Below are 13,542 nucleotides of genomic sequence, written 5' to 3' on the forward strand. Positions count from 1 at the left end.
TCAGCTCTAAAGTGTTATAGCACCTTTCAGCTCATTGTTTGGGTTTTATGACCTAGTGGTGTTTCATGTTCAGCGCTCTTAACAACCGTGTTACAAGGAAATAACAACAAAGTCCTTTAGAGAACCTTTTTCTACATGCTCTGCAGTCCAAATGAGTTATTTCTGGTGTCTAAAATTAGTGCAGTCCATCTCCACCATCACCATGTCTTATTTAGCTACACTGGTGTCAGCATCTTGACTTTTAGTCACAAGCTCCACTTTCCCTTCTGTTTTTTCCCCAGCAAAAGTGCCTTCCAACACAAAGAGCTAACAAAAGAGTCGATCCACAGAGGGTGCTTGTTGTTTTAACGTGCAGCTGTGCGTTGTAGGGAACGCATCTGAGTTCTTTCTCTCTGAGTTTCACACGGACGTCCACTCAAACAGCTGTAAACCCATAGACCTCAGATTTATGGTTTTACAGTGAAGCTTAAGAAAGAAAAACAGTCCTGTCCTACAAAAGCATTAGCAAAAAGCTTTGGCTGCTTCACGGCTCTTATGGGAGTGCTGTTACTGTACACCAACAAAGTGCATGACTCTCATTGATTGTCACCTTGGCAATAGATGTGAAATTAAAGCTATAAAAAGAAAACTGTGCTGTTGGAGTTTATGCTGTTGTAAAGCCTGTTTACAAACCACTTGGAGAAAGGTCAGTGTGTGATTAATGGCTTCCTTTTCCTCCCGCCTATCACAGGCTGTGGTTATCTCTCCAGTGCATTGTGGGGAAGTGCCTGCTGCCTTCAGCATGTCTCAAAGTGTCCATCACGCCAACTTTCCTGACGGCCTATTGTCTTTTTTAATAAAAGTTTCCAAAGCCAAGTCCAACCTGTCTGTGCTCGCAATGTATTCTCAAACATTGTATGATATCCTGCTCAGTCTCTGACTATTGTAACATGAATTACTTAATAAAGCCATATTGACATACTAAGCACTGAAAACTTGATTACAGCTATTAATGATATCATGTATTCACTTTACACGGAGACACTATCCGTATTTGGCTAGATCTCCTGTCTCTCCAGTTTCTTTTTTGCCATCTGTTCTTGGATGTGACGTGCGTTGTAATACACTACACAGCGCGTGAACATAACTCACTACTTTCAAATATATGCAGTAGATCTCAAGAGCTCGCATCCGACACTGCACTTCCTTAGGTCCTCAGCAATACTTACATAAATATACATAAATATATACATACATACTGACAGACAGACAGACAGACATACTATATACATACATACATATATACATACAAACAGACAGACATACAAAGGGATCAATTTGAAGTTCAAAAGTATAAAGTCTGAGCTTCAGTCACTCATGTTTCTAAACCTAACCTTCTCTGCCTCTGTCTGCACTCACATGGCTTAATACAACATTGAACCCAGGGCAGAGAGAAAATATCTGCTCCATTCAGCCATACCACCTGCAACAGAGCATCAGTGTGTCTGTGTGCATATTTATGGCATAGAAACCACAACAAAGCCTCACTTTACCATTACTTTATCCACTCAGGTTCTTTGAAATCTTGCTTTGCTTGTGCGAAGGCAGGCTGCTGTATTGTTGGCACAAGAGTTCGAATGGTGCTTCCTGTGGGACAGTCAAATTGCAGACTGTAATGTCTTCTCCTGAACTCCCCAGCGTTGCTCGCTAATGGGTCATGGAAAATGGTCACATATAATTTTGACATCAAAGTTTCAAAACATCCCAAGACGATATTCAGGGTAATGTTGATTTAATTTGCTTTTCATGTGTTGATTTTAATGATAAGATGTACAAGTCCTGCAGATAACTATTTGAAGTAAGTTCACATATTTTAATCCATCAGCAAATTAGTTCTTCAATCTGCAGCTTCCTTAGGGCAGAAAAATGCATATATCTTACAGTTTCACTGATTTGATTATTTAGTGTTTGAAGTTTGTTTTCCCTCACAGAAGTTCTGTTCACACTCTTCATGCTGCGGCCATAAAATAAACCGCTCTGCATGTTACAGAGTCACTGAGTTCCTCCTGAATGCTTGATGTGAGCAAACAGAGTCCATCCACAGCGTTACTTCCCATATGGTTTATTCAGACCCACATATATTCAAGCTCACAAGAATACATGCACGCTGTGTTCAAAGAAACACCCCATTCCTCACTCACCCCATCACCATCACCCCCTCCAGATTACAGATCACATGTCCTCCCACACAGTAGTCATAGGAGGAGTGGATGAGCCCAACACTGGGGTAAATTGAAGCAGATTCAGAGCAGATATCTAACATTTTCTGACTTTTTATTGCTTGGCAAAGCATTTATTTATCTGCTATTGAACAAAGATGCACAAGCATAGACACACTGACTGAAAAGCAAGCTGGTTAAACATGCTTGTATTTGCAGAGAGCTGAGTTCTGAATGCCGTGCTCTCTAGGGGAAACCATTGTGTTGGCTCTGGTTTGTATAGCCTCACTTTAAAGAATTCCACCATCCTTCCTCTGAGCCATACAATCACTCGCAGCAGTGTCTTAGCTTAGCTTTGACAGGAACTCCTGTGGGGTGACTTGAAAAACAATGATTCTTTGTGGTGTCCTCAAAGGCAAAACTGAATTTCCTCATATACAGTGGAAAGGCCTTTAGAAGTTTTAATTCATGCTGGCTCTCTACCCGTTCTACTTGAAGTGAGAATAGTTTAAAAAGACCCGCTTTATTAGGAATATCATTTTGAGGTTGATACATTAAGGACTTTTTCAATGCATCAAGCAACCATCTAACTCTGTCTCATATATCAAGAATTGGGGCAAAGGTTTCAAGCAAAAAATTCCAAAACACATGAATATTTCTCATGCTAGTTGGCTTTAGCTGAGCCTGTGACCTCTGACCTGTCTGTGTGTGAGGCCAAAGAGGAAACAGAAGTGAAAGTTTTTCCTTGTCTGTTCCAGTTTGTTGCGATTGTCTTGTGGTATTGCGGTAGAAATTAATAATTGCGCCCATCGGATGAAGAACTAAGCACCTACGACTACTGATATGTGACAAAGAAAGATCCTTTATATGTTTTGGTTGATTCCAGAGCTCCACATTGCAATCTTTGATCCAAAACAGAGTCCCTTCCTGAAATCCCAGACATGTCTCTCTGAGTGTTTTGGGGAGATAGTAGTACAGCCTGTCTCTGTGCGACCAGACAGCTTGCATAACATTGGTAGACGTGTTGATGAAATCAGAGTTAGCTCTTAAGTGTAACTGGAATGCAAGGTTCAGTGGTAAGAAAGCTTGTTGCATGGCAACCCGCCTCCCCTATGGTCCCTGTGGGGCCTCAACTGACATAGTTCTGCCCAGATGTGTGGTTTCTCAGGGAGACTGATCTTGGGTCAGCAAAGGTGGCATAGGTCCTGTGGAGAGGATTGAGGTAAAACTGATGTGTGTTCAGTATTTTTGATTGAATGTGGAGGTATGTACTTCAGTGAGCTCTCTCTAGGTGGGGGTTGAACTCAGGGTTGTCCCTAACCCTTCAGCAGAAACCTAAGTGGAAAAACACAACGAGTGGGAGTGAGAGTTTTGCTGAAATCATGTTTTTATTCTTGAATTTCCCTGAAACCAAAGTGGCTCAGACTCAACACCCAATGAGAAAGCTGACTTCAATTTGTTGTGAAGTCCAGACATGCTGTTTTTCTGTGTCATCATTGTAATGCTGACATATTCAGTTACAGTCTAAACACTTTAAAGTAGAATTTGTTGCTGGAAAAGGGGGTTGTTTGGGGCATTTATTGTTTGACAGTTAAAATCATTGAGAACAAGCATTAAAGCCTGTCCAGGCAGTTAAAGTTAAAGTGTCCTTGAGCAAGACACTGAAGCCCAAGTTGCTCCCCGGTTGCTTTACATCAGCCCACTGCTCCTTAATGCATAGGATGAGTTTAATGTAGGGGTTGGGTTACATGTATGTACCTGTATGTATATGACTAGTATAATACAGTTTAAATTTAAGGCAATAAAACAACTGGAAAAGGAAATGATCTCTCACTTTTAAAACTAATATGTCTGAGTTGGAAAATGTCCCTGAGTTTGTTTCTAACTTTCCTAGTTGTTTATATTTCCTGTGATATTTGGTTTGAAAATCCCAAATACTGTTCTGTGCATCACAGATTAGATTGTTGTGACTGAACAGTTACAGCCCCAGACGCTGTGGTCTACACATCATTCTCTCTTATTGGAATTCGTGCCAAAGCTCAGCATCCCTGAATTAAAGAATGGGTGAGTTACTGCATTTAGCAAGTGTCTGGCCATGAAAGCAGTTCCTCCACCAGCAAACGAACAAATAAAAAGTGAATCACTCGTGACTGAAATGATAGAAATTCTACTCAGATGTAATTACTGTAATGTACAGTATACTTGGAAGTGCATCATAAAGGAAAGTAAACACGTATGTTGCATGTCTAACATGTCTAAATCAATTGAAAATAAATTGTTGTTTACTTTCCAGATCAATTATGAAATGTGATGTGAAAATAATACACACACACAGACCTAAATTCATTTTCACAGGCTGTTATGTTGGGAGGATTGCCTCACATTCACGTGCATTATGAGCTTCACGTTGGCTTACTTTTAGAATCATTTTCTGGCCTACATGCAAAACGTCACAACCCCTCGTGGTCTATCTGTGCACGTGCCCGACAGAGTTTAAGGTAAGGACAAGCAGAGAGAGGACAAGCGAAGGAAGGGTGTCAGCGCTGCTGTACAAGTGGAGCTTTCCAGATGTTTTGCAAAGGATATGATTTCATTCTTCTAAAGTCCAAGACAATCTTTCTTAACAACCCCAGTGTCAACAAAATACCTTTGTCTTTATAGCATGTGAACACACGCTCTCTCTCTCACACACACACACACACACACACACACACACACACACAAACACAGACAGACACACAAACGTATAGGCAAATGCAATGAGGGGGGAAATCCGCATCTTACATTGTGTGAGGAGTTACTTTTAGCGAGATAACATTTATGCCACATTTGTTATACCTTAGTGTATTCTCTAAGGACATGATTTAAAAAGAACTGTCCTAATGGACGTTTATCCTGTGGTCCCTTCGTTTCTCGCTGTCTGCCTGCTGCCTCTGCTCAGCAGGCTTCTCGCTATCATTGTCCTTCCGAAACAGTTTCCTAATTTTCACTTTGCTGATGGGAGGTTTGCCTCCATCAAGATCGGACCTTTCCTCTCCAGTGGAATACCTCCCTTTCTATCCTGTTTGGCCAGAGGCTAACAGCGTATTATTTCACATGTGCAGAGAGAATCTCACTGTTAATGTTTATAGTTGTATGTTTTTTATACTGTCCAACTCCCGTCTATTAAAATGTTGAAGCTGCAACTTGTGGAACAATGCTAAAAGCTATATCACTGAGAGCCACTTACAAAAAGCTCCACTTTTCATTAATTAGGAAACACCAAAGTCCATCAAATCAAGATGTGGGAGATAAAACAGGGAGGTGGAGATCTGCCTCATCCCCGCAGTTATCCAAACAAAGTGATGGCGACGCCTGTGGATCACAAGCGCTGCACCTGTAAGTCAATCCGTAGCAGATGTGATCTCTTCTCTCTGGCTGTGAGAAAATGACCATGCTTTTAAGAATACTTGTATTATGTGCATACAGAATACCCAGCATCAGACACAGAATGTACACAGACAAGAGAAGATAAAAGCAACAGCTCTTCAATTGAATTCAAACATAATTTAGTAATGGATAGCAGAGCATTCACAGCATGGATGAAAGAAGCAAGGTTTACTTTTAATAATAATCTTGTTGACATAGATCACATTCAAATCTATGTGAGATGATTCATGATCCAGTCCAGCAAACATTAAGGATCATCTTTTTTTATTGTCATGTCCTTTACCACAGATCACATTTCCTTATGGCCAACAAAAGCGAAACAGAATCCCATTTTGGCACTTTTGGAGAGTTTGTGACATATTCAGATTAACCCTGTGGCCTCCAGTTCCTAAGTGAAGTGCACACATTACATTAAACAGATGGCCGCTACACTATATCATTTGAAGAGCCAGAAACCAACCAACACTCCGTAAACACTAGGTAGGTTCAGGTACGTTACCAAAAGGCTCTTCGGCTGTAGAAGGGAAATGTCTTTGAGGCGTTAAAAACACTTTTACAACTTTACTCTGGTGACCCTTGCTAGCCGTCCACTGGGACATCGTCATCCACTTGGCGTCTCCCTAAAGTACAAACACAGAGTGCCTTCCTTAACTACTGCCGGTACTATTGTCCCAGCAGAAAGGAATGAGAGTGTTGACCCACAATTCCACCTGTTTCAGCTGTTTTGGCCATTAGGTCCAATCAGTGCTATCGTCCCGCTTTTCCTGTCATGGGAAAGTGGTCGTCCGCTCCGGAACAATCCTCCGACCTCCCCCAGCCCAACATACTGAAACACTTAGCCAGTGGCCAAATACTGGGGATTACCCATAATGCTTTTTAGTTTCTCCATGTACGCACAGCTGCCAGTACGGGAAATGTTTGACCTCCCAAAAGGGAAGAGGGGATACATTTCCTCACTGACCTCTCCGCATGATGCTCTCAATACTTCTAAAGAAGAGTTCACATTCCTCCAGGAGTCCCTGCCAGCACACATCATACATCATCAGGATGGCTGACTTTTACATCTTGACCTTTGAATAGGGAATATGTTTGGATCATTTTGCTCGTCCGCTGACCAAAATAAGGAAGCATGAAAAGGAAATATTCACCAAGCATGGGAGTAAAGCATTAAAGTAAGGAAATCAGCATGTCAGATTAGGTTCCCATTAGAGCACTTTTTGTGCAGCATTCCTCAGCATGCCCTGATGACTGGAATGCTTTCAAGAATGTTATAATTGAATCTGGACGATACACCATACAAACATTTTTTAAATAAAATAAAAAGCAGAAAAACTACCTTTAATTAACATTCAGTGAAGTCACAGAGACACGGTTTTGATACATTTTCATTAATTTTTATTCAAATCACCACAACAATTCCAAATGAAACCAAATGTGTCATGTTGGAGAACAGAGGCACAGAAATTTGATTTTGGCAACACAGTGAAGATAGAAAGTGCAGGACACGCCTTTACTTTAGTTGTTACGCTCATTGAACTGAGCCTGTCATCCGGCAATGCATCCTTTGAGTGGGCCGAAGGGACCCCATCACGCCTCCTTTACGTACGTCCTCACTGCGATCACGTCTCCCATAATGCATTTCTGTGGGAAAAGAGAGAAAGATCAGGTGCGTTCTGAGGATCAAAACAGGCCCAGTTGCAAAGAGGGTGAAGTTGAATTCTTGCTTACGTTTTGAATTTGTGGAATAACTCTATAATATTTGTGTTTCCAAAGTCAATGTTACAGTATATACATTTTTAAATATCTAGTCATATAAACCAACTGCTATCTTCCTATCCACATAAGGGAATACTTTGATTTTTTTCTTTTGTCATTATAGTATTTAATTGCATTACTTCCCACTGTTACATTAAGATTTCTTGTAGTACAATGACATTTTAAATCAATTATTTTTACCCTAAGATACATGTTTGCTCTTATTCTCTTGAGCGGAATGTGGGCAGAGGAGTGGTGGGAATAAGTGGTTTATTTAATTTGCATTGAAAGCCTTTTTATTAACAAATCAAACATGAAAAGAGCCTGTGAATTTTTTTAAGTGGTAAAAAAAGAAATGCAAGGATGCTTATGAGTGATGAAGCACTTTCACATTACTTATTGGACACATTTAAAAGTTATAAAAGCGAGTTGCTAAGTTACTACCAAGTTAGCTGGTAAAATTTCCCAGAAAAAAAAAGTTGATCCTTACCGCTATCAACTTCCCATCCGTGATCTCCCTCTCGATGCTAGTCTCTTTGCCATCCCAGCTCTGTTTCTGCACAAGTTTGCCGTTCTCCAGAGTCACCACGGTCTGCAGGGCACACAACAGAGACAAGCCGTTACCTCCAGCACAGACACGCACTCTGCGGTGGTTTCTCTCTCAGACGCACTAACCCTCGTCTTCCTATCATCTGCGGTCGTCTCCTCAAATGGATCGTTGAGCTTGAACTTGATTTCAGTAGTTTTGAAGGTGCTCTGAGACTTCAGGCATACAGTCCCGTCATCGTCCACGGTCACTATCAAATTGGGCTTGGTGCGATTCCCCACCTGTCGGGTCGCAAAGCCCACACCTGCACAGCAAGATCATCGAAATGCATTAAATATAAACACAGTGAAGGTGTTGACAAAAAAATATTATACAGATATACAGACACTGCACAAACTGAGCAATCTGACATGAAATCAATAGTCAATTTAGCATGATTAAATTCACAATTATTAAGCAACAACTGACAGTCTGATAGCAGCTTTACACCAACACCCTCCCCTACCAATTGCTTTCATGTAGTCATCAAAGTTGTCGCTGGAAACCATCTTCCACGTCCCAACAAATTTCTCAACCATGTTTGCAGTCTCTGATGTGGTATCCTGAGCAACAAGCAGCGGAGTGACTCTGGGTTCAACTCTCTTCCAGTGTGGGAACAGTCTCGTTTTTAAAGGGTCAGCCCAACGTCCAGGGACGTGGTAGGAACCAATCATAGCCTGTCACGTCACATAATTGAGCGTTGAAGTCCCGCCTCTTGTCCCTCTTGCTACTAGCATGTGCAACTAAATGTGTTTTCTCATAAACAACAAAATCCGAAACGTCATGGGTGTTTTGTTTATATTCTGAGATTAAATGGGCATTAATAATATCTCATCATATTGTGAATTTACCATGGAACCAACGGTTATTCTGTTAGCATGCAGAAACCACACATCCCATGAGTCTCATACAGCTGGCACTGTCAAAGCCTCATGGGAGATATAGTAGGTGACTGTTGCCCACTATGTATTTTAAACTCCCCTGGGATTATGAATGGTTACTAATACCTTTATTATTAATAAATTAATAACTTACTTATGCTTTATGGATCAATTATAAGCAGATAAACACATGTTGGTTCGATTAAAAACCTTTATTCAGTTATTTATTAATGTAAATTAATATTAAAGACAGACTGGTTTGTCAGAAAGTAAGAAGAACCTCATCATTTAATGATGGATTAGTTACATTTATAACTGTATTATACTATAAGCTATTTGAATTATTTTACAACTTTGCAATAGGTAATGGCACATAACTGATCTATAACACATCAATACCTTATTTAGCCTGTTAATTAAGCCATTATTGACAACATTTTTACAGAGGGTGACACATTAGGTGGTACTACTTTTACTTGCCAGTATATAAGGACATATTAAGAGTTATTTATTATTGAATATTCCTATGTGAAAACCATGCATGTAATAATAATCCATCCATGGAGAAACCCCATAAAGTTAGATATGCTAATGACACAGAGAGTAGCTAGCAGAGGGGAGAGGATTTCAGTTATCTGTGCCTGGGTGAAAGGTTTTTTTTTTTTCTTTCAGTGGGGCTGCATCTAAAACTGTGCCAAATTACATTTAAGCCTGCTGTGTCAAAGGTTGGAGCTTGCATAATGTTCTCTGAAACGCTGGAAGGATCTCTTTTATCAGGAAAATGCCACATTATGCAAGGTCACACCGCGACTGTACTGATCACAGCATGTTTTTTTAGCAGCTAGAGCATTTCAATTGATGTCTTTAATATGAAGAAAATAAACATAGCTGATGGGGCTAATGTCGATGCGTTTTCCCCTGAACAAGAGGCTGCTGTACTTCTTCAATTCGACAGTAAAGTTAAGCGATGAACATCTGGTAGGATTTGATCCTTCGCTGGTGGAGGAGTTTGAGGAAGAGAAGCAAACTCAGTATCATCATTATTTCACAGCACAATCAATCCAAATTTAAATGATATACTTTAATAATAAAAATCCCAGAATATACACAGCTACATACAGATTAATTCCACACATATATTTGACACGAGGATCATTATTTCTTTGCTGCGACTTTTGCCTGCAGGTCCTTGGCTGTGCACAGTGACTGAAATGCGTTCAGCATCTCGCTGCTGGTCAGCTTCGCTCCCTTCAACACCAGCTTGTCTCCGTCCACTGTAGCAGAGAAAGACAAAGACACGAAGAGACGACTCAGAATGACCGATATCTCTGTATAAGGAGCACAACAAGCAAAAAGGTCAAAAGTTAACCCGGAGCAAGAGTTGAGTTGCACACAACGGGCATCATGCGTACAAAGTTCGGCTGACCTGTGACAGACATCTCAACTTTTAACATGTACTTGACTCTTGTGTGAGTAATCAAGCAGTCACACCGTCAGCAAGAAACTCCAAGACAAGCAACAACCCACTAGCACTCTTAAAAGGACTTTGTTTTAAAAGACAGAGCCCATCTGGACCTACTGCAATTATAAAATAAAATAAGTCAAATGTTTTCTTCAAGCACTGGCTCAAGTGACTTTCTAAGGATAGATATAGTATGTAGATTATTTTTAGATAGTCAAACTTAAAGAAATTAAAAGACAAAAAATAGCAATTCTGAGGACGTTAATATGACAAAACGTAATTTAGCCGTTTAGACGCGTTATGATGCCTTTAGTTTTTTGTTGTCCGTCTGTCTTTAATTGTCTCTCAGCCAAAAAGTGTGTCAATGTTAAAACATTTCTTTAATATCGTCTGCTAGAGGTTTTACAGATGCAAAATTCTAAATTCTCTCTTTGATAATTACTCAGCCTAATGTAATTTCTTCATTACATCAAAATGATCGGTGAAATTCAGACATAAAAACTCACAAACAACATAAATTGGCTTCATGGGGTTATAACATTTTATTTATTTTTTTAAAACGTCTGTACGACAGTTTATGACCATTTAAAAACGATGCCAGGAACCTGAACTGCAAATGCAAAACTCCAGCCACAATCACACTGCTTCATTAAAGTCCCACGGTGAGACACCTTCTCCCACATATTTGACTGTGGTCAGGTGATACTTACAGTAAGTGATGTCCACTACGGGCGCAGACTTGTCGTGTCTCACCACCGATATCACCTCACAGTTCATGTTGGTAGACCTGGCCTTCTCTGAGCCCACCATGGCCAGAAACTCCCTGTGGGGCAAGAGCAGCGTGTAACAGACTGATTACATTACTGCAGTGATGGAAAGAAACAAAGTACATTTATTAAAATAACTTCAGTACAAGTTTGAGGTTCTTTTTCTATTTTTTGCCACTGTGCACTGGAAGTATATTTACAGCACAGCCCAAGGGTTAACACAAGCATCCTAATAGCCGGCCAATTTGACCTGTGCAGAGCAAACACAGGTGTAACTAATTAACTAATCATGATGGCCCTGTGTGTGCTGGCTCACTGGAATGGCTGTGACACACTTGACAGAACAGGACCATAATCAATTGTATCAATTACACCAGTGTTTACACTATATGACACGGGGGCTGCTGTGAAAAGGGAATATTAGCCAGAATTTTAAAAGATAAAAATAAAAACAACAACTCGTGAGTGTGCAGCGCCTCTATTTATAAAACATGTAACTTCAGCCCAAATATATAAGAAGTTTGACTAAACAGGAAAGAGTGTGTTGGGTAATACTGTAGGAAATCCTTACATCATGGGTGATGTTATTATAAGTCAAACTCTTTACAACCACATACACTTCTTCAGTCACCATGATTATTACACGTTATTAGCTAATGTAAATAAACAACCTAAAGACTGAAATTCCGAGCTTGTTTGGAAACAATGTCGCAGACGCTCACCTCATTGTTAAAAATACTCATTTTTTTACACAGTCCAGTCACACAAAAACCACTCCCCATACACTGCGAGACTTTCACACACACTTCTTACCGCGTGGACCGGACGTTAGACTCAAACGGACAAAACTGGACCGCTATTTTCTTCACAGCCTTCAGAACCACGGTCGCTTTGCTGGGAGCCGCCATGTTTTCTGCCGTGAACTCTAACCTCGGCAGAGACTGGCGCTTCTCACGTGGGCCACTAGAGGGCGCCAGATGATAAATAACTGCACAGTGTGACGCAGTTGGCTAGGAGGGAAACAGTTGATTTTATTTGAACCATGGAGGCCTAATAAATGTCGGAATGTGTGATGATATAAATTATATATTTTATGCCTGTTCATCATGTTTTTTTATTCTCTGCTACTTGGTTTTTCAGTGATTTATATTTCAACCTTCATAGTTCTGCATTACAGTTGGAGCATTAATATGTATGAGGCATGAAATGTATGGTTGGCAATGTTGCACACCTTATGTGTAATGTATATTTATTCAGACCACTACTGGGTATTCTGCAGGTGTCAATGACGTACAACCCCATTCCTGCTCTCTCCTAAAATGACAGGTGTCTATTCAAGCCCACACTAACGGTTAAATAACACCACTTGAAGTAATATTAACAGCCTTTATAAAGATTAGCAGTATGTAAACAGCACCATCTTGTTCACAACAACATGACAAAGCTCATTTGCAAACTCACAGGGAAACTGACTGTGGCACCGTCATGTAATCAACTGACAAAGGATGTCACAGTGCAGAATTATGTTAGGAGAGGACAAGGTGGGGGGTGTCTGTGACTGCACTAAGTCAATAAAGGAGGTGCTGCTCTCAAAATCGACAATCAAACAGACACATCCCCCAATCAAATAGACATGGAGGATGGGAACTGGTCTTTCCTGCACTCAGCAGATGAAAAAAAGGTCAAAAACCTTCCTTCATCCTTCATCCTTCATCTTCGTCCGCTTATCTGGGATCGGGTCGCGGGGGCAACAGCTCCAGCAGGGGACCCCAAACTTCTCTTCTCTCACATCAGCCAGCTCTGACTGGGGGATCCCGAGGCGCTCCCAGGCCAGTTTGGAGATATAGTCCCTCCACCTGCTCCTGGGCCTCCCTCGGGGTCTCCTCCCAGCTGGTCGTGCCTGGAACACCTCCCTAGAGAGGCGCCCAGGTGGCATCCTCACCAGATGCCCGAACCACCTCAACTGGCTCCTTTCCACGCAAAGAAGCAGCGGCTCTACTCCGAGTCCCTCACGGATGACCGAACTTCTCACCCTATCTCTAAGGGAGATGCCAGCCACCCTCCTGAGGAAACCCATTTCGGCCGCTTGTACCCGCAATCTAATTCTTTTGGTCATGACCCAGTCCACATGACCATAGGTGAGGGTAGGAACGAAGATTGCCCGGTAGATAGAGAGCAATACCGCCCCAGCTGCTCCGATTCTCCGGCCAATCTCACGTTCCATTGTTCCCTCACTCGCGAACAAGACCCAGAGGTACTTGAACTCCTTCACTTGGGGTAAGGACTCGTTCCCTACCCGGAGTGGGCAATCCACCGGTTTCCTGCTGAGAACCATGGCCTCAGATTTAGAGGTGCTGATCCTCATCCCAACCGCTTCACACTCGGCTGCGAACCGATCCAGTGAGTGCTGGAGGTCACAGCCCGATGAAGACATCAGGACCACATCATCTGCAAAAAGCAGCGA

General features: G+C 41.4%; 2 protein-coding genes across 2 annotated transcripts; both read right to left on the bottom strand.

The window, feature by feature from the left end:
* Window positions 1-6,999: 6,999 nt before the first annotated feature.
* fabp4a (fatty acid binding protein 4a) lies at window positions 7,000-8,571 on the bottom strand. The gene is made up of 4 exons (XM_068728575.1): window positions 8,435-8,571; window positions 8,058-8,233; window positions 7,873-7,974; window positions 7,000-7,268 (listed from the first exon to the last, which is right to left on the bottom strand). The coding sequence occupies exons 1-4, from the start codon at window positions 8,505-8,507 to the stop codon at window positions 7,215-7,217; spliced, it is 405 nt and encodes a 134-aa protein (XP_068584676.1). The 5' UTR covers window positions 8,508-8,571; the 3' UTR covers window positions 7,000-7,214.
* A 1,338-nt stretch (window positions 8,572-9,909) lies between these two features.
* Window positions 9,910-12,004, bottom strand: mrpl53 (mitochondrial ribosomal protein L53). The gene is made up of 3 exons (XM_068728533.1): window positions 11,892-12,004; window positions 11,022-11,134; window positions 9,910-10,123 (listed from the first exon to the last, which is right to left on the bottom strand). The coding sequence occupies exons 1-3, from the start codon at window positions 11,984-11,986 to the stop codon at window positions 10,005-10,007; spliced, it is 327 nt and encodes a 108-aa protein (XP_068584634.1). The 5' UTR covers window positions 11,987-12,004; the 3' UTR covers window positions 9,910-10,004.
* Window positions 12,005-13,542: the final 1,538 nt, after the last annotated feature.

The sequence above is a fragment of the Cebidichthys violaceus genome, unplaced genomic scaffold, assembly GCF_023349555.1.
Source record: "Cebidichthys violaceus isolate CVI_PGR_0920_01 unplaced genomic scaffold, fCebVio1.0.p SCAF_42, whole genome shotgun sequence".
In the NCBI taxonomy this organism is placed as follows: domain Eukaryota; kingdom Metazoa; phylum Chordata; class Actinopteri; order Perciformes; family Stichaeidae; genus Cebidichthys; species Cebidichthys violaceus.

Bases quoted from the DNA above. Each gene is read 5' to 3' on its own strand.
- fabp4a (XM_068728575.1), bottom strand. From the start codon at position 8,507: ATGGTTGAGAAATTTGTTGGGACGTGGAAGATGGTTTCCAGCGACAAC. The intron at 8,234-8,434 runs GTAGGGGAGGGT...CTTGCTGTGCAG, and splicing joins TGACTACATGAAAGCAATTG to GTGTGGGCTTTGCGACCCGA. The intron at 7,269-7,872 runs GTAAGGATCAAC...CTTTTCCCACAG, and splicing joins CGGATGGGAAGTTGATAGCG to AAATGCATTATGGGAGACGT.
- mrpl53 (XM_068728533.1), bottom strand. From the start codon at position 11,986: ATGGCGGCTCCCAGCAAAGCGACCGTGGTTCTGAAGGCTGTGAAGAAA. The intron at 11,135-11,891 runs GTAAGAAGTGTG...CTTGCCCCACAG, and splicing joins TCTAACGTCCGGTCCACGCG to GGAGTTTCTGGCCATGGTGG. The intron at 10,124-11,021 runs GTAAGTATCACC...TCTCTGCTACAG, and splicing joins CGTAGTGGACATCACTTACT to TGGACGGAGACAAGCTGGTG.